The sequence below is a fragment of the Protopterus annectens genome, chromosome 8.part0 (genome assembly GCF_019279795.1).
Source record: "Protopterus annectens isolate FY-2018-M chromosome 8.part0, PAN1.0, whole genome shotgun sequence".
NCBI lineage: Eukaryota > Metazoa > Chordata > Ceratodontiformes > Protopteridae > Protopterus > Protopterus annectens.
In genome coordinates this window covers 1,676,929,026-1,676,952,279 of record NC_056741.1, presented here as the reverse complement: position 1 = coordinate 1,676,952,279, position 23,254 = coordinate 1,676,929,026, and the positions used below count along the sequence as shown (strand labels likewise).

General features: G+C 40.6%; 1 protein-coding gene across 1 annotated transcript in view; it reads right to left on the bottom strand.

Annotated features, from left to right (window-relative positions):
• LOC122808527 (glucose-6-phosphate exchanger SLC37A2-like) overlaps positions 1–23,254 on the bottom strand; it is a 635,225-nt gene that overhangs the window by 290,847 nt on the left and 321,124 nt on the right. The window contains exon 4 of the mRNA XM_044079482.1: positions 6,291–6,388. Within this exon, the coding sequence (XP_043935417.1) occupies positions 6,291–6,388 (98 nt within the window). The remainder of the gene's footprint in view (positions 1–6,290; positions 6,389–23,254) is intronic.

The following is a 23,254-nucleotide window of genomic DNA, read 5'->3' as shown; positions in this document are numbered from 1 at the left end:
ACACCAAACTCACCCACCTATGAAAATAACTGCTTAACTCTGCAGTATAATCACACAGACTTTCATCTGCCTTGTGTCTGTGCTCACAAAACTTTTTTTTCAGTTTCAAACATTACCTTAAAGCATTCAAATAGAGAACATTTGACTTTACAACAATTAATCAATATCAAGACAATTTAGAAACCGCAGTTGCAGCTTTTCCATGGAGTATGGGGGTCAGGAACTGTATGCAGAGCCCTTGGTCACAATTATACCACTTACATACCCTTTCAAATATATTAATAAAACTACCTCTGTAAATTGTGGAAGAATTTACTGAGCTTGATTGCTTCTGGTGTTTGATTATTCCCTTTCCCATTACCTCCATGACCCTGTTGAAGAGTCAGCATCTTCCTCTCATGTTGACACCACTTATTTTCTTCAGCCTCCAAACACTGCAGTCTGCTTATTCTAATTACACCCATTTCTCCTGCAGCAGTCTCTCTGCTGATTCCATTTCCAAATATTTGGCCTCCAGTTCAAGTCTCTTAACACCAGACGGATTTTTAAGTCATCTGAGGAAAAGTTGAAATGCCCTGTTTCTGAGGGCTGTATATCCCCATCAAAAAAAATGATTGTCCTCCTCATTGCTGGTCTGAGCTGCAAATAATGCTGAAATTTCCTCTTTGGTCAGGTTGGCATACACCAGTCCTTTGGCTTTACAAACCTTGGATAAATTTTCCTTTGTCAGCTTGCCATAATCCTCTATTGACATCTTTGCCTGCTTTCCCTGACTAAACTAAAGTAACAAAACATAAATACATAAAATTGTTGTGAAATAAAACACTGAATGTCTACCTTGTGGCTGCTAAGAGGGCACATCTTTAGTGACAACTGCCTACCCGCTACAGAAGTTCAATTAATATCACACCTCTGCCACCAATATGGGACATCCCCACTCTGGAACAGTAATCAAGGAGCCTGATTCCTCACCACTGGTGCTGGAGAGGGACATTCACATGGAATAAAAATGGATACACCCAGTATTTCCAGATGCAGATCTCTCCATCAAGCATAACTTCCCATAAAAGCACACAGGGAACACACACACAGTCCATGGTCTGGAATTTTCCATTTGTCTCCCTGCAGTTCCCCAGTAAGACCTCCCATTGGCACAGTGTTGAGACTTCAGCTGTGTGTCCAAGCCAAGTTCTTCAGCACCCCCTCTGTGTAACCAGTGCTTCATGTCCCTGACCCAAACAGGGGACACACAGATTTGATTTTCACACACACCTAGGAAGGGTTGGCACAGATTTACTAGCTATGCCCTTTTTTGCCCAGACTATAAGGTAGTTACACTGCCAGACACTCCAAAGCCAGCTACTCTAAAGCTCTTCCAAGGGTACCCACTTATATGGAGTTAAATGAATATTAATACAAATGGTAGTCTTACCAACAGCAAGGCTTTCACGAACAGCCAGAGCTGTCACCAAATATATATGCAAGTACTCTCAGAGATTAAAATATTCTCTTAAAAAATCAGCCACAATGAAAAGTTTAAATATATTTAATAATAAAGAAAAGAACATGAAAATAGTAAATATTTACAGTAACCACCAGAGTTTCAATCACAGGAAATATTAAAATAACACATTCAAACAGATTCATACAGATACAGAAAAACAGGGTCTATGTTATATATTCGAACTTTCAAAATGTCGAATACCATATGTTCGATAACATATGGTCGATATTTCAAAGTTCGAATATATAATTAAAAAAAAAAAACAATGGTGCGAGCAGGGGGGGCAAGCCCACCAGCACCCCCACACCCCCCTACTTAAATATACCAACTCCAAAACCGCACGTCAGTGCAGAAAAGGGAAATTCTCCCACCATTCTGCACCGTACAGCACCATTAAAGTCAACCTTCGAACACTTGAAATGTCGAACATATGGTCTCGACCATATGCCGTTAGACATTTCAAGCGTTCATTTGACACAGACCCGAAAAACAGTACTTAACTAATCTCACTATATTTTCCTGACTGATCTAAGTTATTATTATTCGTGGTTACTTAATAGAGAAAGGCAAGATGAAGTAGGTGAGAGATCCTTCTTTGTCAGGTTACAAAAAAAAAGTGTAATCAGACTTCAGTCTCGTCTAATATTAAACATAATTTTTGTCTTGGATTACAGAATGACATCATATACATCTAGTCATTTCACTTCTGGTTCCCATGCTACCCCCTTGGCTAGAAGCTGTCCGGATTTAGCACACATCAATAATACAAACACAAAGCCTTGCTAACATCTGCTGCAGCTCCCAGAAGTCATAAAACAATTTCAAACCACCACCCTTCCAGAGTGGCAATTAGTTCACCCCAAAGACAATGCAGAAAGCTTCCTAGTACAGATTTGTCTCTGGCTGCACTGAGAACTGTAAGATACAATGTTTGTGGCTTAAATTAAGTAATTTAATTTCTTACTATTTTTCAAAATCAGGTGGATTGAGATTAACCTCTTCTCTTCCTGTATTCTCTGTTGCAACATATACATTTCAACAGTAACACTACAAGTACATTTCTTCTTCTGTCCAGCAGGACACACCATTGATATGTTAACACAAGCAACGTTACAAACATATTTTCAACACAAGCATCATTACAAATCAGTTTGACATTCAAACATATAATTCTTTACTAAATTCCAGTTAGTTGAGCTATGGCATATGTTACACATCCACTGTTCTACTTCTACTGGTACAGCTGGCATTACCTCACATCGTTACAAATGGAGCCTGTTAAACTTTTTTTTTTTTTTTGCACTCTATTTCTCTTTCAAAACGTTCCACATTCCTTCTGCAGTTTTGCCACTGAGCGCATCATTCCAATTAGTTTTACATAGTGACTGTTGCTTCCATATATTCTGTAATTAATCTGTGCATTGGTTTAGATTTCAGTTTGGCAGAATTATCCAGCAACAAATTAACCTTTACAACCCATAGTCAATAGTGGCAAAATTTGACATGAAGTAACAATTTCTAGTATGTTCTATTCCTGGGTAGGCTTTTTTTTTTTTTTTTTTTTTTTTTTAACAATCTGAAGCATTTGTTCCTGAATATATGTTGTGAACAATTTCCTAACTAATGTTGTTGAATCATTATTATTCCAGTCTGTTTCTGGTAAATTTAAGTCCCCAGGCACTATCATTCTTCCCTGTGTTTCATGCAAGAAATGAATGAATTCCTCTAAGTCATCAGCACTTGACTTTGGTGGTCTATACACTAACAATTGTTATATGTTCCATAATGTCTTTATTGACATAGTTACACAGTCTTAAGTATTGGCGTTATTACTAAACATGTAATAATCACAGGTCTCATAGCTATCTTTAATCCCTATCATTACACATCCCCTGATTTTTTGTTAGAATGTCTGTTACAGTAAAATGTTTTATACCCTGACTGAACTGGTTTCCGATCATTATTCTTTAATCATGTTTCACAAACAATAACATCAGTCTTGTGGGGATGTACCAACTTGTCCAATAATAAAACTTAATACTCCTAGCATTAATAACACTAGTATTAATGCTACTAGCATTAACAACCATTATAGATGCATGGAATTCTGCTGTGAATTGTATAATTTTCATCCTGGCAAAATCCTGCCTTGTGTTTGTCAAATACTGCAAAGTATCTGCTGCCAAAATTCTCTTCACTGATCTTGACAAATGTACCATACTGTCTGAACATGTGTGCCCAAAATTAGGCTCAGATGCCCTACACATTTCTTTTTATGGAGGTATTTACCCCCAAAATATTTGAATTATGTGATTTGTGAAAAGGATGTCCTAACACCAGTACAAGCTACACTATCTAAGAGGGCTGTAAATTCCCTAACAGTCAGAGAGTCCTTGAGGATGAGATAATTTGTACAGCCCATGAATAAAAACAGATCCGTACTTCCTTACATTAAGGCATTCTTAGGCTTGAACATCCTCTAATTTTGCTCCTGGCAAGTATAACACGATTTGATGTTCATTATCTTTTCCACAAATGTAAATATCAGTTCCTCTAATAATTGAATCCCCAGTTACAGGATCATCTTTTCTGACCAGATCTGAAGAGTCTTTAACTTCTAAATCAATATTATCTGGTCTATTAATTGTTACAAAAATGATCTTAACCATTAGTCTTAACCCCATTGTTTTCATTACTTATTACATGTGCAAGCACATTATTCTCATCCAGCTGGCTTTGAACATCCACATCTTGAACCATATTGTTAACATCCATCTTTCTCTGTTTTTCTTACAGTAATGTTCTTCAATCCTTCCACATTCAATTTTTGATTTTTTACTTTTCACCTGCTCCTTGCCTTTTTTCTACCTCCTATTTTGGAAACATGCTGCCTTTTTTAGTAGACTGAAGGTTTTTTGATAGAAAAATGTTACTTGCTGTAATCTGTGTGTGTGTGTTACATAAAACAGTGTGCCCTTTTTAGTATGTATTCTCTTTAGACATTTATTAGCTTCTTTTTCTTCCTTGTTGTTTGTTGTGAACTTCCTTCTTTCCTTTTTTTCCCCTTCTAAACACTCTGAATTCTTAGACTGCCGAATACTTATATCCAGAATTACAAAGTTGTCAGGGGCATCATCTTGTTTCATAGGGACTGAGCGATGTTTACAGACAGCCTTTCTATTTGTACTTTGCCAAACATTTATCTTGCCAGTCCAGTTATTAACATATGTAACAGCTCTCCAAGCTGTGCCAATTGCAAAAGTGCAATCATCATCAGTAAGCCTAGATTTACTATTAATAGTGGTAAGCAAATTGTCCACCTTTTGACATGAGAAACAGATCACCAGTGTTAACAGGCGTTACCCTTAAATATACATAATTCTTACACTGTACAAGATATTTGTACTTTAGCAAGTCATTAATGGCATATCCATTTAACAAATCCATATTCAGCTTCAAATGAATAAAAAATGATAAAAGAAAAGATCAAAATCACCACAGAATTTAAAGAGAATGTATCAACTTCTGTGAGAAAAATCACAAACAATATACAACTAAATACTAAAATACAGTAAAGTTGTCACTTTACAATGTGATCACTAATTGATGTAGAAAAGTAAGATTTTGAAGTTCAAGCCAGCCAACGTTTTGAGATTAACACAATGATGGGTACGAAATGGGGAACCTGTGGCAAACCTGGCAATGCTATGGTAGGCTGTGGCTAGTTTCTTCCTTACATTAAGGCATTCCAAGGCTTGGACATGCTCTAAATTTGCTCCTGGCAAGTATAACATGCTTCTGTACTTTTTAAGGTTTTTTTTCTTCCACCACTCAGCCAAAAATTACTGCAAAATGGTTCCTTTATGGACAGATTGAAGGACTCCATTAGGGCTTAGCAGTACCCCCAAAATGGAAAACAGATTTAGTGTTTTACCAGAAATAAGCATGATGCTGTGCTTATAGCCAAGCTGCTCAAAATGATGAAGGGCAAGTTTCCCACTGTGAATAACAGTTCATGCAGCACAGACCATGCTGATAAACCAGAAGCAGTGGTCAACTTCCTGTACTACAAAGCAAAACTCCTTAAAATGTTTGGCACTACAACAGTTGTAAAGTCCTCCAAGCTACTCTCTAAACTGAGCTATGTGGGATGAAATCTCTAAGTAAGTAGCAGCTTCTAAGTTAAGAATTGTCAGACAACTCCCTACTGCTCATGAACTGGAAGAAATAGTGATTTTTCTATCATGCTGCATGACAACTTTCAACTTGCAAGAAATCTGGACAAAGCCATAAATAAAAGTGGGACAAAGGCCCAAATATAGGGACAATTTTTAAATACTAGTTGATAGAATAACTGATTTTACATTAGCATGACTTTTCTGAATGGTATAAAGTCTGAAACTCAAATGTTGTCATTATTTTTTTTTTTTTTTAAGTTCAGTCTTTAATGATCTGCCACAAACTTGTCAGAAAGCAACAATTTTATGAAAAACGGACTAAAAATATGAGGCAAAATCTGGACATTCTGCAAAAATCTGTACAGTTGAGAGGTAGTATGGCTTCCCGTAAGTACACAGAGGAAAAGGTGTGAAATTTTCCTTTATCTGTCACTTACCATAGTGTCTAATAAAGACTAGATAAATTAAGCAGTAGTCAAACTACAGACATGTGTATCCATAAATACCTTTTGGATATTATAGCAACTGGCCTTTCACACCCAGACATATTGTCCAATGATGCAGCCAAAAGCACTAAACTGACTACTTAGCTGTCTGTGTTAACATACCAGGCATGCTAGAATGTCAGCAGTTATTAACATGAAGAAAACATTGTTCCAGCCAGTGGGAGAAATCAGTCCAGCAAACAGAGGTCCCAATGCAGCACCTGGAACAAAGAATACAATACATAATCAGAAGCGGTTAAAGCTGTCCAAGACAATCTGCACAATGTTTATGAGCACTAGCCCCATGTAAACCCTAGTTCCCACTATTCTTATTAACATCAACTGTGTAATAATGATAATAATTTTTAAGACAACTTGATAAGTGAGCATTACTAAATACCACAGTACTTTATGCTGAACTCTGATGCAAAAAGTTAATTTCAGGAGCACCAAGACCTGATATTTGAAAATCAAAGTGACTGAGTACTACAAATCATTTTGTCCTATCTGAAAACGATACATATGACTCGGTCACTATTACCTGAAACATATATTCATAAATTAAGTGTTACCTAAACCAAACACCTGTGGAACATGAATTATCTGAAACAGACATCCATGAATCAGTGTCTTCTGAAACCGACACCCATAACTCACGAGATATTACCTAAAAGGGACAAAGTGTTATCTGAAATAGACAGCTACAAATCACTTAGTGTTACCTGAAATGGATATCCATGTTATCTGAAACATGTCAGTAAAACGTTAAGTGCTACTTAAAACAGGTATCTGCAAATCCTTTAGTGTTCTCAAATGGACACCCATGATTCATGACTTGTTGATGCATACAGCCATAGTTACCAGAGACAGATTCAAAAGGTTAAATGTACCTACTGGTAGTCAACTCTAAACACGTTGCACATCCCATTGCTGGAAGTTTCCTTCTTACTACATGGTGCAATGAACTACAGTGAACTGTTATGAATGTACAAGCAATGGGTTCAGTGAATGGTGATTCTTAAAAACATGAAGCATGGTCTAATTTTAGTTTATACATTCTTATCAGACTGTTGATACTAGAGGATCTTTAGAAGCACAGCCATTCATTCTCATGATGTTTTTGCCCTTGTAATTTAAATCTGAAATAACCCAGAGCAGCAGAACATTTACACACTTTTCCTTCCCATAAGGGAAAAGGGTGCTTCTCCAGGGATGAATCTGTAGTTTCCCAGCCATTCGTCCAGATTACATTAATAAAATATGTATGTGGAAGCAAATCAAACTGAATCTTCCTGAGTGAAGAAGGATCTTGGTCATGCTTTACAGACATTCGCAGTGGTGCAGCAGTAGCATTGTTGCCTCACAGCAAAAGGTTCTCCCATTCGATTCTCGGCTGGAGTGCCTTTTGTGTGGAGTCTGCATGTCCTCTCCGCGGATGGGTGGGCGTTCGAAAGACATGCATAAATGGGCGTGCCTTCGCTGAAGGTTAAACGTCGAGATGGCATCTACTGCCAATCATTAGCGGACCGGAGTTCCGCTGTGGTGACCCTTAACCGGGAAAAGCCAAAAGACAACCTGAAGCATCATTGGCATGGATCTGCTACAGAGGTGGCAGTGAGAGCCTCTCTCAAATAACTACAGTGCCCCCTTCCTAGAACCATTGAAGTAATGGGCAAAAGAGCAGGAAGTAGGTGACCTATGAAGTAACTGATATGAGCCTCTCCACAGCTGTCTAATTTGAAGAGTTAACTACAGCAGGTGTTGACAATATGTTACCTTACTCTAGCCCTCATTAATACATCTGAATTTGTAAATGTTCACTAAGAATTAATGCATCTCATAAAGATGGTGTAAATGACACCGAGTTCACCAGAGTCGCCTCTGCTCTACCTACCTGTTACATAAAGAATGAGGGCAGTCATTTTTATAGACTCCTCCTGATATCCCATTAGAAAAACTGGATTGGGCAAAGTTAAGGTGACAAGCCTATTTTATCATATCAGACAACCAAAGGCAGAGAAAAGATCAAGCTTTCCATTTTGGGAGGTGGCAGATGTTCTGCCTGAAGAGATCCAGAATGCCCTCCACAGGACAGATATTCACAAGAGAATGGGAGTGTGAAGATCGTCCAACAAACTGCATAAATATGTTAGCAGGATGATGCTGTATGGACCTTTGGTATCTTACTTATCAATTGGTGTGCCTCAAGGACTGGGTGCTTCTCAGAATACACCTACTTAAGAATTATGACACATGCATTGCAGAAGAAAACCAAAAGCTTAATACAGAGCTTCTGAAATAAAATGTATGCATCAAGTACCTCCAAGCAGCACTAACTAATGAAAGGCTGTAGAACAATTTCAAAAACAAGTTAACTGATCTTCCTGCTTCAGCAGAGGCTACAGAAACCTTTTAAAGCTGGGAAACAATGATACACAACTTGTGGTTCAATTACCATTGTGTCCTTCTCAATACTAGAGGACTCTAACCAGGTAAGTGTTGTGGACACCAATGGAATAGCTTATTGAAAAATAACTAAAGTGGCTATTTGGAATATCCAGAAGTACATTCAATACTTGTACAACAAATTGCAGATCACATTTCTTACAAATATAAAAGCTGTCTGGTTATATGCCAGAGCACATGAAAGCTAAGAGCAAATGTAACCGTAAACAAAATAATTTTTCTGGGGGTGCAGTCCCCCCACACCCTTCCCAAGGCTACTATAACTCACTAACAGTGATTACACAGTGTGTAAAGTCTGTCTCATTCTCTTCAGGAGGGGGCTGCAAAAAAATGAAAACCACAGAAGCGATACATATGAGCAACAACATCTTGCTCACATTTGTCCTGACAATTATTAAAATCAGCACTTCCAACAGTCAGGTTGCTAAGCCTGTGGCATTCTCCCACATTCTGAGGAAAGGACTATAACAAAAAGAAAACAGTGCCCTTCCCTAGGATACTGCCTATTACAGATGACAATTTTGTATTCTGCTGTGCTAAGCCATTACAAATCGATGACTTAATGATCTGCTATGCTAAAATAACGGACAATGACCTCATGTCCTGCTATGCTAAGCCACTGGGGTCAATGTCCTCCATGTTCTGGCATACTAAGCCATTAGGGCTGATCTCATACCCTGCTATGCTAAACCATTAGGGTCGATGACCTCATTGTCCTGCCATGCCAACCATTAGGGTTGATGACCTCATGTCCTGCCATGCTAAGCCATTAGGTCTGACCTCATACCCTGCTGTGCTAAGCCATTACAATCACCACACCATTAATGTGAACGTAGCTGGTGTGACAGAAATGTGCACACCTAATGAATGAGTAACACAAAGAATTGGGGATGGCAAGCATACACCTTACAAAATAACTAAACAGAAAAAAAAACATTGAAAGGATAGTATATTTTGCTTAAACTGAAATCTGACTAGCTGACAACAGTTCCACTTAGACGACATGCTGACCAAATTAAAAGCTTCCTGCCAATTAATGCAGCATTAATTTGAGGTACATAAGCAAGTAGTAAGAGGAGTTGTGTGGGGCCTTGATGTGTACTTCTGGCTTTTTGTCTCTCAGCCAAAGCAATATTTCAGCTGATAGAATGTTGCTATAAGCACATATAAACCCTTAACACCAGATACATGGTAGATATCTCATCAGGTGGGCCCATGTGTGTTTTTTTTCACTGCCAGTTAAAGGAGAAGAATCATACTGAACCATGTTAAACATAGTTCTGTTCTCATGCAGAACACATGAGGTCACTTATACTTGGCGCAAAATGATAAAACTTGAGCCTCCAATACTTACTGGGAAAAGATAAAACTAAACTCAGAGGGAGAGCCATATGTGGTTCTGGTTGAACATGATTGCCTCTTGAGTTGCTCTGTTTTGTTATAAGTTAAAACTAGTAAATGTTCAGAGAAAAAAGTTTATTTGGTGCGGTTTTCAGTCAGCAGTAGTGTGAAGGCATTGTCTATCAGCCAATAAATAGAAGAAATAAGAGCATTTCAGAGTATGATGAAGAAATTAGTCCTGTTGCAGAGGGCTGGTCATAATATTTTGTGACCTGCGGTTAGATAAGCAACAAAAGCATTCACAGTAAATACAGCAAAGGTCACAAATAGCCTGAAGAATGTCCACACTGAGCTGTGGACAAAAGTACTCTCAATAAATATAGCAAAGGTCAAAATAGTCTGGAAGATGTCCAGAGTGAGCTGTGGACAAAAGTACTCACAGTAAATATAGCTGAGGTCACAAATAGTCTGAAGGCTATCCACATGAGCTGTGGAACCTGACAGGACTGTCTTGAAGTGTATGTGACGAAAAGGCCATTGTCAAGGTGGAATTTTTCAAAGACTGACATGTTGTCATGAAGTCATTAAGTGTCAAGCATGCAATATTTATATCAAGGCTATCGAAGTAGTCAAACAGACTGAGCAATGTCTCAGTAGAATAGAAGATAAGGCAGGAAAGCAATATTTATGTCTGTATGGAAATATGAAAGGTGAGGAAAGCAAAAAGGTGACAGAGTATGGGAAAGAGAAGACTGAAGAGTGCACTGGACTGGAAAGGGATCCATTTGAGACAGCAAGAGTAAAACATCTGTCTCCGCCACAGCAGAAATTTAAATTTGGTATGTCACAAGCGACACGCTATGAGAAACAGAAACTGTGGCATCAAGGTAGAAAATTATCAGTAGCATGGGAGGCTGTTTACAGAACATGATTATTCTGAAGTTACACTTAAGAATCAGTTATGATTTCTGGATGCAATACAAAAATGCAAGGAAATAACATTTAAAATTTAACTGTCCTTTCCTGCCATGTTGAAGGTTTCCAGAATGGAAAAGTGGTAACCTTTGAAATGTCCTGATGAAGCAATTAGTAAGAACTGCTTCTGAAACATGCAGTAACTTCAGGTGGAGCTAAAAGATGAAAGGGACAGTAAAACTGAGAAATGCTAATGTTGCTGGAGAAATAAGAGGATGAGTGGAAAGGGTCAGATCTAACTATTCATTCAAATGATAACCTGATCAAGATGGCTGGAATGTCCAGCCTGAGCTGTGCACCAGGTTAACTCTGGGAAGGTTTGTAAATACATGTTTACCAAAAGGTTACCCAATGGACTGACAGAAAAGGTTAAACTGAACTATGGTTAAATGCAACTGTTCTACTTGGCAAACATCTTGTTTCAAATATTTTTATTGACTACTGCATTACAAAGGATGAATTGAGAGTCTGTAATCTATCTCCAAAAATTCTGGACTGCTATTCGAATTAACATTCTGAAAATCACTTGTGACTGGAATTGTATATAGTATAAATTCTCTCAAGAGCAAAAAAGTATACTCTGCTGCACTTCACTTACAATTTTAAGACTGAATAATAGGGATTTCCAAGATGGCTGCACATTGAGTAACAGCTTATTTCTACCTCTCCCAGTGTGAAAACAGAAACTCAGCAGAAAAGGCCAGTAGACTTGCGTTTATGAGTAAAGTTCAGTAGCTGGCTAGTAAGTGCACTGCCTGGATGCCAGGAATAAAGAAATACAGAAGATCTGGAAAAATCAGCTACAAAAAGCGAGGAAGAAACACTGAATGGGGAAAGTTCTGCAGCTGTTCAGCAAAAAGCAATGCAACCTTCAGCCATGACTTCCAGTAACCAACAGGAAGACACAAGACAACTGCATACAGACCTGGTTAAAATAAACAAAACACTGATGGAGTATAGCAACACAAACAAAAGGCTGAAAAAAATGTAAGAAGCTTTAAACAGATATTCAGATGAGATGATAAAGCTGCAAAAATCAGAAATGAAGAAAAGGCTGGCTGAACATGAGACTGATTAGGAAGATATGTTTAAAAAAATAATAGAATTAGAAGACAGCACATAGGGAAAACCTGAGATTTTCAGCTATACCAGAGAAGATGGAAGGAACAGACTGCATTAATTTTATGAGGGCAAAAATAAGCAACTGGACTGGTATTCCACAGCTGGAGCTGTTAGTTGAAAGGGCACACTGTGTGTATGCTCCAAACCTGGCTATAACAAAGAAACCTAGACCTTTAATAGTAAAAATGCAATCCTACCAGCAGGAGGAGTTGACTCTGTCAAATCTGTGGCAGAAGGACAAAGTACTAAAGTGGGAGACAGCAGAGTATTTGTGGAGTATGACTACTCATTGTACACCAGACAGAAGAGGAACAAATTTATTCCACTATCACTATTCAAGGAATGAGGAAATGCAGGTGATCCAACATAATGTACCCAGCTGTCTTCCAGGTATTCTTCCCTGCAGGGACAAAATCGTTTTTTGATTAAGTACATACTAAGGAGGAAATACAAAAGTCTGTCCAACAAAAGGTAAGCTGCGAGACAGAAGAAGATTCTGCTTCCTGTTTGTTTATTTATTTTTTGTAATAAAGACAGAGGGACTAGACCTGTGAAACCTTTTCAAAATTTTCAATGGAAAATGTTGGAGAGAAGGAAGTGAGTACAAGAGTTGACTAGAAGAATTGAGAGACAGGATTTCAGAGATGAACAGTAATAAAACTAGTAACTTAATGTGGGATTACAATGCAATAATTATATTTATGAAATATGACACAACAAGAAAATTTGGAAATATTGGACTTTCAGAATTTGTTGGACCTGTGAGGGACTCCAAAGCATATGCCTTACTTCATGGCATTAATGCTCAGAAAAGTGCTTTGGGGAGGGGAAGAGGAGGTAGAAAGTTAACTTAAGTAAAGACTTTTTTATTAAATAGTACTAATTTTGTGGCATGTGGTCTTGCTTACATGCTATAAAGTTTTATTTTCAGTTATTTTAAGTGTAATGGGGATTGTAAACAAGTGCTGCTGTTTTTTTTTTTTCTTTTCTTTCTCCCTTCTCTTTCTTCTTGTTCAGTTTTAAGAAATGTAGGTACTGAAATTTAAAAAAAAAAGTCTGGTTAAAAAGCATGATAAAATAAAACTTAATGTGATTTTTCTCATTCTTATATGTCAGAATGACTGGATTAAAGTCCTTAGATTGATTTTGTAACAAGTTTTAAGAGACAGCATGTAAATGAAAAAGAACATCTAATATTGAGGCTTTTTTCTGGCAAATACATATATGCTCAGTAACAATTTTGCAGCTGATCTTCATGTCTCCATGAAAACAATCTGATAAAAAGAAACTGGGTGCCTAGTTCTCATGTCTCCATGGAGACAATCTGATAAAGAGAAACTGGCTACAGTCTGGTGGACAGTGACTAGTTGAGTTAAAAATAAAAGAAAGAAAAGAGAAATTGACCAGGAGATAATGTTCTCTGGAAGCATTCAGGGGTTTTCCCAAGGTAAGCAATGCTCTCTGAAAGCATTCAGGGATTTTCCCATCTGGGAGAGTTGTAAAGATAAGAAAACCCATCAGCACTTATTAGAAACACAGGCTGCACCATGAGTCTTAGCATGGATAACCTTTCTTTTTGGTTTACTCAAGTCAATGAGTTTGGCTGTCAGTTTGGGACTTTTGTTCCTATTAAGGGGAGCAAAATTTTGATAGTTGAAGGTATGCATAGTTTTATGTGTTAGTATAAAGTTAATAGGTTTAGGAGAGTATTGGGGTGCTTGTTTTGAGGGCTTTCAATAAAACAAAAAGTTTTATAATGTGTGACATAGGCTCAAATGGACATGACAAGAAAAAACTGTATAAAAGTTCAACCTGCCAAACAGTGTATGCATGTAACCCACAAAAGCTGGAACTAGACATTTAACAAAAATGTTATACATAAAAAGGTGGGAGTAACTTTTTAATACAATGATGCTTTCTGTAATGTCTTTAAATGTAAACGACCTCACAGTTAAATGCAAAAGAAAGAGTAGTGAACTATATTAAAAAATACAGAGTGCAAATAGCTGTGTAACAAGAGACACACTCAAAGAATTGAACATGTGAATTTGATAAAGAAAGGTTTGGAGGATGGTGGGTCTATATTAGTTCAGCAAAGACTGCAAGGAGTGAAAGCCAGTTGGACGACACCAACTGAGCAAATATCGCAAACTTGAATGGAGATCGCCGTAGAGAATCCTTCCCTTTACTTCAATGTAGTGCGATCTCGGAGTTGGCATATTTAAGTAGTGGGGGTGTGGGGGTGCAGGGGGGCTTGCCCTCCTGCATAAAGCACTTAATGACAGTTTTCCTGTCTTAGTTTTTTTTTTATCGGATTCAAATTCGAAATTTTCAAACTTCGACCATATGGTATTCAGAGTTTGAATCTTTTGTTCTGATAATATAGACCCCCCAGGATGGTTATTCAGTGGAATACCTGGAACAAAGGGAAAGAGATGTACTTACATTAATTGCAAGAGGAGCTTCAATAGTGGTAGAAGAAAATAAAAAGATAATAATGACAGAGGTGTAAGTGCTAAGGGGCTACTGACAAGGGAAGAGAAGGATTACACTGGCATGTATTTACATTCAACCTAAAACTACTATAATGGAGCATAACAAAAATTCTGGGATAAATCAGTTTTCAGCAAGGAATATTTATAGTTGGGGACTGGAATTTGATTTGCAGCAGTGAAGATGTGTCTGCGGGGACGTAAGGAAAATATAACAAAGGAGGGTAGATTTTTGAAGAAATTTATGAAAATATATGGCATGAAAGATGTGAATTCAGTAAAAAAAAGTTTGGAGTGAGTTTACATATTCCGCAAGATATAAAAACAAGGCTAGGCTAGACAGAATTTACATTTCACAGAACATGTGCATTTAATTGAAGGTTTCCTTACTTACCAATAACTACATTTCAGATCATGCACCAATAGCTAAAATAAAAACACAGGGTAATGAAATACAAATGAGACATTGGCACTTTCTCACCTATCTGTTGAAAAGGGAGGAATTTAAGGAATGAGTAGTGGAGATTATTCAGGAGCTGTTAGAGAGGATAAAAATTTCTTCTAAAAATATAGCTAGGGACTAGGATAAAATTAAGGTGGAGTTTAAAAATAGGGTGGAAATAAAAGAAAGGGAGTTATGGTTAAGAAGTAACAAGAATTATTTAGAGGGACTGACAAATGTTAAAGCATTGAAGAAAGTACAGTTGTGTACACTTACCATAAATGTAGATGTTCAAGTGTATTCATTGTTGCAGTCATCACATTTGGGTTATCACTGCCAGGGTAGCCCTCAGTCGGCCCGAATACCAGAAACTTAGTATTTCTGCATTGGTTGCCATCACTCCAGGACTGACATCAGGTCATCAGTGTTATAAATTAAGGCAACAGACACCATTACATCAGTTTTTCTCATCCTGTCAGGAGCCTCCAATAGGGAGCTAGGTTATGGTGGAAGAAAACCACCAGTAGAAAGTAAATACCAAAAAGTACAGTTTTGTACCTACCATAAATGTAGATGTCCGATAGGTATGCATCTGCAGTCATAACATATGGGTTGTCCTGCCTCAGGCAGCCCTTCGGTCGGCCGGATTCCAAAGTCTGGGTCTGGCCTCGGCTGATGTCACACTTTCCCCGACGTCAGAGCGTCTGGGGTACAAAAGCATCAGCCAACGCCATTTTCCTCAGTTTTTCTTGCCCCAGATGCCAGTTGCCCTCTAGGAAGGCTAAATTTGGATAAAAGCAATAAAGTTCCAAACATTTGCAATATTATATATATATATACATATATATATATACATGTATATACAAACAAATACACCATAATAGATTCCCCCAGCTAGCTAAAAGAGGGGTAAGCACCCTAGGAATACCACAGAGGGGTAGGAGGGAGGGTAAACCTGACTGCAGATGCATACCTATCGGACATCTACATTTATGGCAGGTACAAAACTGTACTATGTCCTTCAAGGATGCATCTGCAGTCATAACATATGGGTAGAATACCATAGCCAATCTGGGGGAGGAGGTACTAAGAAAAGGATGGTGTAGTTAAGATCCCCTGCAGGACTGCAGTAGCAAAACCTGCTCTGGATCTGGAGTATAAAGGTAGATTGTAATGTTTGGCAAATGTATGCATGGAGCTCCAAGTAGCAGCTTCTAAAATGTCCTTGGTAGCCACCCCTCGTAGGAAGGCTGTAGTGGTGGCAGTGGCCCTTGTGGAATGAGGCCTGATGTTTGCAGGAACTGTCTTTCCATGAAAGGAGTAACAAAATCTAATGCAATTTCCTATCCATTTTGAAATTGTCTGTTTGGAAATTGCTTTTCCTTGCACCCCAGTAGCATATGCTACAAATAGTTGGTCAGTTTTTCTGCTACTTTTAGTTCTGTCCAAGTAGTAGCATAGTTGTCTGTGTATATCCAGGGTGTGCAGAAGTTTTTCCCCTCTATTCTGTGGATTTGGGAAGAATGTAGGCAAGTGAATAGCTTGGTTCAAGGATACCCTAGATACTACCTTTGGCATAAAAGTAGGATTGGTTCTTAGTGAAACTGTCCTGATGAAAGATAAGAAATGGTTGTACTGCCATTAATGCTTGTAACTCAGATACTCTTCTTGCTAAAGTTATTGCCAGAAGGAATGCAGTTTTCCAAGACAGAAACTGTAGATCTGCTGATGCTGCTGGTTCAAAAGGAGGAAGTGTTAGTTTCTCCAACACAAAGTTGAGATCCCAAGCAGGTAAAGGGGGTTTTCTTGGAGGTTTAATATTTTTGATCCCTCTCAGAAATTTCCTGAGGAGAGGGTGTGAGAAGATAGGTGGATCCACATTGTATTCTGCTGAAATTGCTGAGGCATGGATCTTAATGGAAGAATAGGACAGGCCATTGTGGAACAATTCTGCTAAATATTCCAGAATGTGTCATGCTTGCCACTGTCACATCTAAGCCTTTTGATGTGTTCCAAATGAGAAATCTTTTCCATTTAGCTGAGTATGTCTTCCTTGTGAAAGGCCGGCGAGCTTCCATGATAATGTCCTTCACTCTCTGTGATAAAACATTTTGATTGGGATTTAAGGAATTTTCCAGGCAGTTAGCTGTAATGTTTTCAAGTTGGGATGCATGATCTTGAAATTGTTCTGCGTCAGAAGAAGAGGCCATAGGGGGAGAGGCCATGGTTTTGCCTGTGACATGCTCCTCAATAGTGGATACCAGTGTTGCCTTGGCCAGTCTGGAGCTATCAGAATCACTCTTGGCTGTTCCTCCCTGATCTTCAGTAGAACCTTGTACATTAATGGGAGAGGTGGGAAGGCATATACTTTTAGAGCTTTCCAGCTGAAAGAGAGAGAGTCCACCCTCCAAGCTTGTGGGTGGTATGTCCTTGAGCAGAATGTCTTCAGTTGATGGTTGAGGGGGGAGGCGAACAGGTCTATCTCCGGCATTCCCCATGCCTTTGCTATGAGTTGGAAGATGTCTGGGTGCAGCATCCATTCGTGTGCATCCATGGTAGTTTTGCTTAAGCTGTCTGCCAGTGTATTTTCTTTTCCTGGCACGAACTGGGACTGTAGTTGGATGTTGAGTTTCAGGCATAGTTCCCATAGATTCATAGCCAGCTGGCATAGAGGGTAGGAGTGTGTGCCTCCCTGCTTATGTACCACATGACCGTGGTGTTGTCTGCCCTTATTAACAGGTGGCCTTGATGGAGGAAGGGTTTGAAAGCCTCGATTGCATGCATCACTGCCAGCATTTCCTTTTGGTTTATGTGCATGCGTAGCTGCCCTTGAGACCATAGGCCTTGGATACATTTGCCCTCCATGTGGGCTCCCCATCCTTGGTCTGAAGCGTCCATGGTGATGGTTTGCTTTGTTTTTGGTTTGTTGAAAGGCAACCCTCTGTTGGTCTGGCAGGCCTGAGCCCACCACAGGAATTCCTTTTGAAGGCAAGGAATGATTGGTATCAAAGTTTCTAAACTGACTGTTGAGACCATACACTCCTTAGGTACCATTGTAATTTTCTCATATGCAGCCTGGCCTGTGGTATCAGAATTATGCAGGATGCCATGTAACCCAGGGCCTGCAGGATTTTCCTTGCAGTAAGCTAAGTTTGTCTTGTCAGAATCATTAAGTAATCCGGAAGTTGTTTTTGTTTTTCTTCTGTGAGAAAGGCCATTTAGGTGGTTGTGTCCAGATCTGCACCCAAAAAGGTTATCCTTTGGGATGGAACAAGTCTTGACTTTTGGATGTTGACTGTGAATCCCAAAGCCTGTAGCAGGTGGATGGCATAGGCCAAGTCCTTTATCAAACTTCCCTTGTTGTCCGCTTGTATAAGGCAGTCGTCCAGATATGGGTAGATTTGAATCCCCTGAAGTCTACAGTGTGCAATTACTGATGCCAGGCATTTTGTGAATACTCTGGGCACAGTAGATAAGCCAAAGGGCAATGCTGAGAATTGATAATGCTCTGATCCTGCAAGAAATCTGAGGTGTCTTCTGCAACTTGGTCGAATAGGGACATGCAGGTATGCCTCCTTGAGATCTAGAGTCACCAGCCAAGACTCCTTGCCCAACATGGGAAGAAGTTGCTGTAGGGTCAGCATCTTGAATTCTGGCACAATGAGGTAAGTATTCAGTGCAGACAGGTCGAGAATAGGCCTCCACTGATTTTCTTTTCTTGGTACAAGGAATAGTCTGGAGTAAAATCCTTGGCCTTGTTCTGAAAGTGGTACCTTTTCTATAGCTTTTATTAGAAGCAAGTTGTTGATCTGCTTTAAAGCCTCTGTCCTCTGATTTGGTGGTAGGTTTGGCATTCCGTTTCTTTTTGGCAAAGTGTGGAAGTGGAACCTGTATCCTTTGTCTATTATTTGCAGTGTCCATGTGTCCCTTGTAATATAATGCCAGTTTTTTGAGAATAAAGCAAGCTTTCCACCCAAGGGTGCTTCCAGTTGAGCCCTGGTAGGTGGAATCAGAGTAAAGTCATTGAGCCTGTCCTGGTGTAGTAGTTGTTGTTGCTGCTGTTGCACTACCCCCTCTGGTTGGCAGGCTGCCACTGACTACCTCTGTAGGAGCCCTTCGATTGGCCTCTGCCTCTGGGGCATCTGTTCCTGCCTCTCTGGGCTCTGTCCGAGTCTGGAAAGGACCAATTCCTAGTAGGCCAGTTTCTGCTGAATCTCGGTGGTTGTACTTGCAGGAAATCCTTAACTGTTTGCACAGATTTTGCCTTTTCTTCAAACTTTAAGACCTCCTGAGCAGAGGAGCCAAATAAATTTTGTTTCTCTATTGGAGCATCCAGGAGTTTAGCTTTAACATGGTCTGGCAAAGATTGTTCCTTCAGCCAGGCATGCCTACGAATAACTGCCCCAGTCATAGCTGACCTAAATGAAGCCTCCAATGCATCATAACCACACTTTAAGAAATGATTACTAACCTGTTGTGAGTTGTGTACCAAATTCTGAAGGGATTTACGGTCAAGGGGTTCAGGAGAAGAAAGTTTCTTATTCAGTTCATCTAACAAATACTCTTGGTACTGTATCATATGAAATTGACAATTTAATGCCCTGACGGAAAGAGTTGCAGAAGTATATACCTTCTTACCCCATCTCTCTAAAGCTCTAGACTCTCTTTCAGAAGGTAGAGGATTTTTGGCAGTGGCAGCCGCAACCCCTTTAGGGCCCTGAGAAATAGTTTCTGGGTCTGCAGAATGGGCTTTATACAGATGGAAATGAGAATCTGGGACCCTGTAGTATCTATCAGGTTTGGCAGGGGCCGGAGGGAGAGTATCAGGGGCTGTACTGACATCATTGTACACATCAATTACATTCAAAACAGGAGGTATAGTTAAGGGCCTATGTTGAGGCAAATGTAAAAAGGTCCTTAATCTTTTTCTAGAATCAGAGAATTCCTGACCTTGCCATTGAAAATGCTCTCTCATGGAGTGTAGAGTCTCACCAAAGGAAAACTCTTCAGGAGGGGAGGCCGAAGGGATAGATTCTTCAGCATCAGAATCCTCATAGGGTGAATAAGCCTCCTCCTGGTGGTCTGACAACTCAGATCCATCCGTGGATTCATCTGAAGAGTGTGGGGCAGAGGGGTCAGTCCTGGGCCTTTTGTCTGGTGGAGGGTGAGAGGCCCTGTCCGGGTGAGGTTGTGAACCTCTAATTAAAGAAATAAGGTCCTCTGCAAGGCTGAGGATCTGAGAACTAGAGGAAGGCCTCTGGGAGGTAGTCCTGGGAGGCAAAACTTTAGAAAGTTTAGCAGCTTTAGCCCTAGAGAAGGCCTTAATGGACATGGAAGCAAGGGGCCTAGCTGCCCCACGTGCAGGAGTAGAAATGTCCAAAGGTATGGTGCCGGACATTTCCTGGACACTGGTTTCGGTAGATAGCTCGGTAGCCGACTCAGCCGGGGCCTCCCGGGCTGCGGTGGTCGGTTGAATGGATTTGGAAGAAGGAATCTCCGAGGACTCTGTTTCGGCCGAAACAGAGACACTCGTGGTAGGCCTTACCGTGGTTTCAGCCGAAACCGCGGGCGTCGGTCCTTGTCCTTCCTTTTTTTCACCAAATGCGATGTCGGAGTCTCCGACGGCATTTTATATGCAAAACTAGCCCCAAAAAACTCCTCTACAAACTCCGACCGACGTCTAAGAATTCGTCGGTTGAAGGAAGCACGGGCTGAACAGGCCGATACGTCGTGGTCTGGGCCTAAGCAAGGAAGGCAGTAGGAATGGAAATCCTTATGAGGTATTTGTTTCCCCACAAGTTAAACAATTATTTACTTTATCTGACATCGGCTGAGGCAAGAAAGAGTCCCCAACGGGGTACTTAGCTTTTTTGAAGTCTTCGGTAGCTGAATTCACTGGATCTGACCGACCGGCACTTGCGAACAGCTTCTGCTTCAGGCACCGCGCGGCAAGAAAGACTGAGGAAAATGGCGTCGGCTGATGCTTTTGTACCCCAGACGCTCTGACATCGGGGAAAGTGCGATATCAGCCGAGGCCAGACCCAGACTTTGGAATCCGGCCGACCGAAGGGCTGCCTGAGGCAGGACAACCCATATGTTATGACTGCAGATGCATCCTTGAAGGACATCATCCTTGTAAGGCTATAGAGAGAGAGAGGGAAATTGAAGGAGAGAGAGAGGGGGGATGGAGGGACAGAAACCAGGACTGCAACAATGAATACACTTGAACATCTACATTTATGGTAAGTTTACACAACTGTACTATGTTCTTTGTGTTTCACTGTTGCAGTCGCCACATTTGGGTTGATTCCCAAAACTGAAAGGGTGGAGGCAGTCAAGAAGACTGGAGGCTGGCTAGGATGCCCTGCAAGACTGCTGTGGCAAAGCCTGCCCTGGATTTGGAGAAGATAGGCAGGTGGTAATGCTTGGTGAAAGTATGAACAGATGTCCATGTTGCAGCCTCCAGGATGTCCCTGGTGGGGACCCCTCTGAGGAAAGCTGCAGAGGTGGAGGTTGCTCTGGTAGAATGTGTCCTGACCCTCTTGGAGGGAGGTTTCCCGTGCTGCTTGTAGCAGAAATGGATGCAGTGTGCTATCTTGTTTGGATATGGCCTTGCCCTCTGCTCTTGTAACAAAATCTGACTAACAATTGATAGGTCTTCCTAAATGGTTTAGTCCTGTCTAAGTAGAATCTGAGCTGTCTTTGCACATCTAGAAAGAGTGCAGAAACCTTTTCCCCTTGTTTTGTGGGTAAGGGAAAAAGGTGGGAAAATGAATGGGTTGGTTGAGAGCCACACTGGACACCACTTTTAGAATGAAGGATGGGTTAGTCCTGAGGGAGACCCTGTCAGCATGGAAAATGATGAAGGGTTCTACAGCCATTTATGCTTTAGCTCTGATACTCTTCTAGCTGAAGTGATGGTAAGAAGCAAGGCTGTCTTCCAAGAGAGTAACTAACTCTGCTGACACTGCTGGTTCAAAGGGGGGCAGGGTGAGTTTTTCCAAAACAAAGTTAGGGTCCCAAGCTGGGGTAGGTGCTCTTCTAGGTAACTTCAAGTTGTTAGCCCCTCTTAGGAACTGTTTGATGAGAGGGGGTTGGAGAAAAGAGGTGTCTCTGTGCTGAAAAGAGCAGAGATGGCAGAGACATGAATTTTAATGGAAGAGAAGGATAGACCCCTGTGTAGTAGGTCGGACAGGTAGGTAATCTAGGATGAGAGGTAGGGAGGGCTGTGCAGTTCCTTCTTCCTTAGCCTGGATCCAGATGCAAAACCTTTTCCACTTGTCAGCATAAGACTTTCTAGTGCTAGGGCGTCTGACCTCATGTATAACATCTAGAACTTGTTTGCTTAGATTGGCAGCTTGTGCAATGGTCAGGGAATAAGCCAGGCTGCCAGACTGAGGATCTGCAATCAGGGATGCATGAATTCTCCATTCCTCTGGGTCAGGAGTGTTAGGATCAGAGGGAGATGTCATGGTGGTAGTGGTGACAGGCTTTGCAGCAGAGGGTACCAGTGCTGGCATGGCCAGTCTGGGGTAAATCAGGATTGACCTCAGTTCCGCCCTTATTTTGAGCAGTACCCTTGTAATGAGAGGTAGAAGGGGGAATGTATAGACAGAGAGATTAACCCACTGGAAGGATAGAGCATCTACTTTCCAGGCCTTGCTGTGAGGTTCCCTGGTGCAGAATGTGCTGAGTTGATGATTGGAGTGGGAGGCAAAGAGGTCAACCTTCGGGGTGCCCCATTTCTGGGTTACAAGGGTGAAGGTTCTGTGGTCTAGCTGCCACTTATGTGGGTCTAGCAGGTTTCTGCTTAAGCTGTCTGCCAGAGAGTTTAGAGAGCTTGGCAGGAATTGTGCTAGCAGGTGTAGTTGCATGGCTGAGGCCGTGTGCCAAAGGGTCATGGCGAGCCTGCAGAGAGGATAAGAGTGAGTTCCTCCCTGCTTGCTGATATACCACATCACTATGGCATTGTCTGTTTTGATCAGCAGAGTCCTCGGGGAGAGTAGGGGCCTGAAGGCTGCCAGGGCATGCTAAACAGCTAGAAAATCTTTCCTTAGACAAGGTATCATTGGTATGAGAGTTCCAGGTCTAGAGTGTGTTGACACCAAAGGCTTTTTAGATATAATTGTATTTTCCTCATATGCAGTCTGGTATATGGAATGAGTAGGATGCAGGAAGCCATGAACCCTAGAGCTTGCAGGATTTTCCTTGCGGTTAACTGGGTTTAAAATGGCTAGATCGAGGATGGG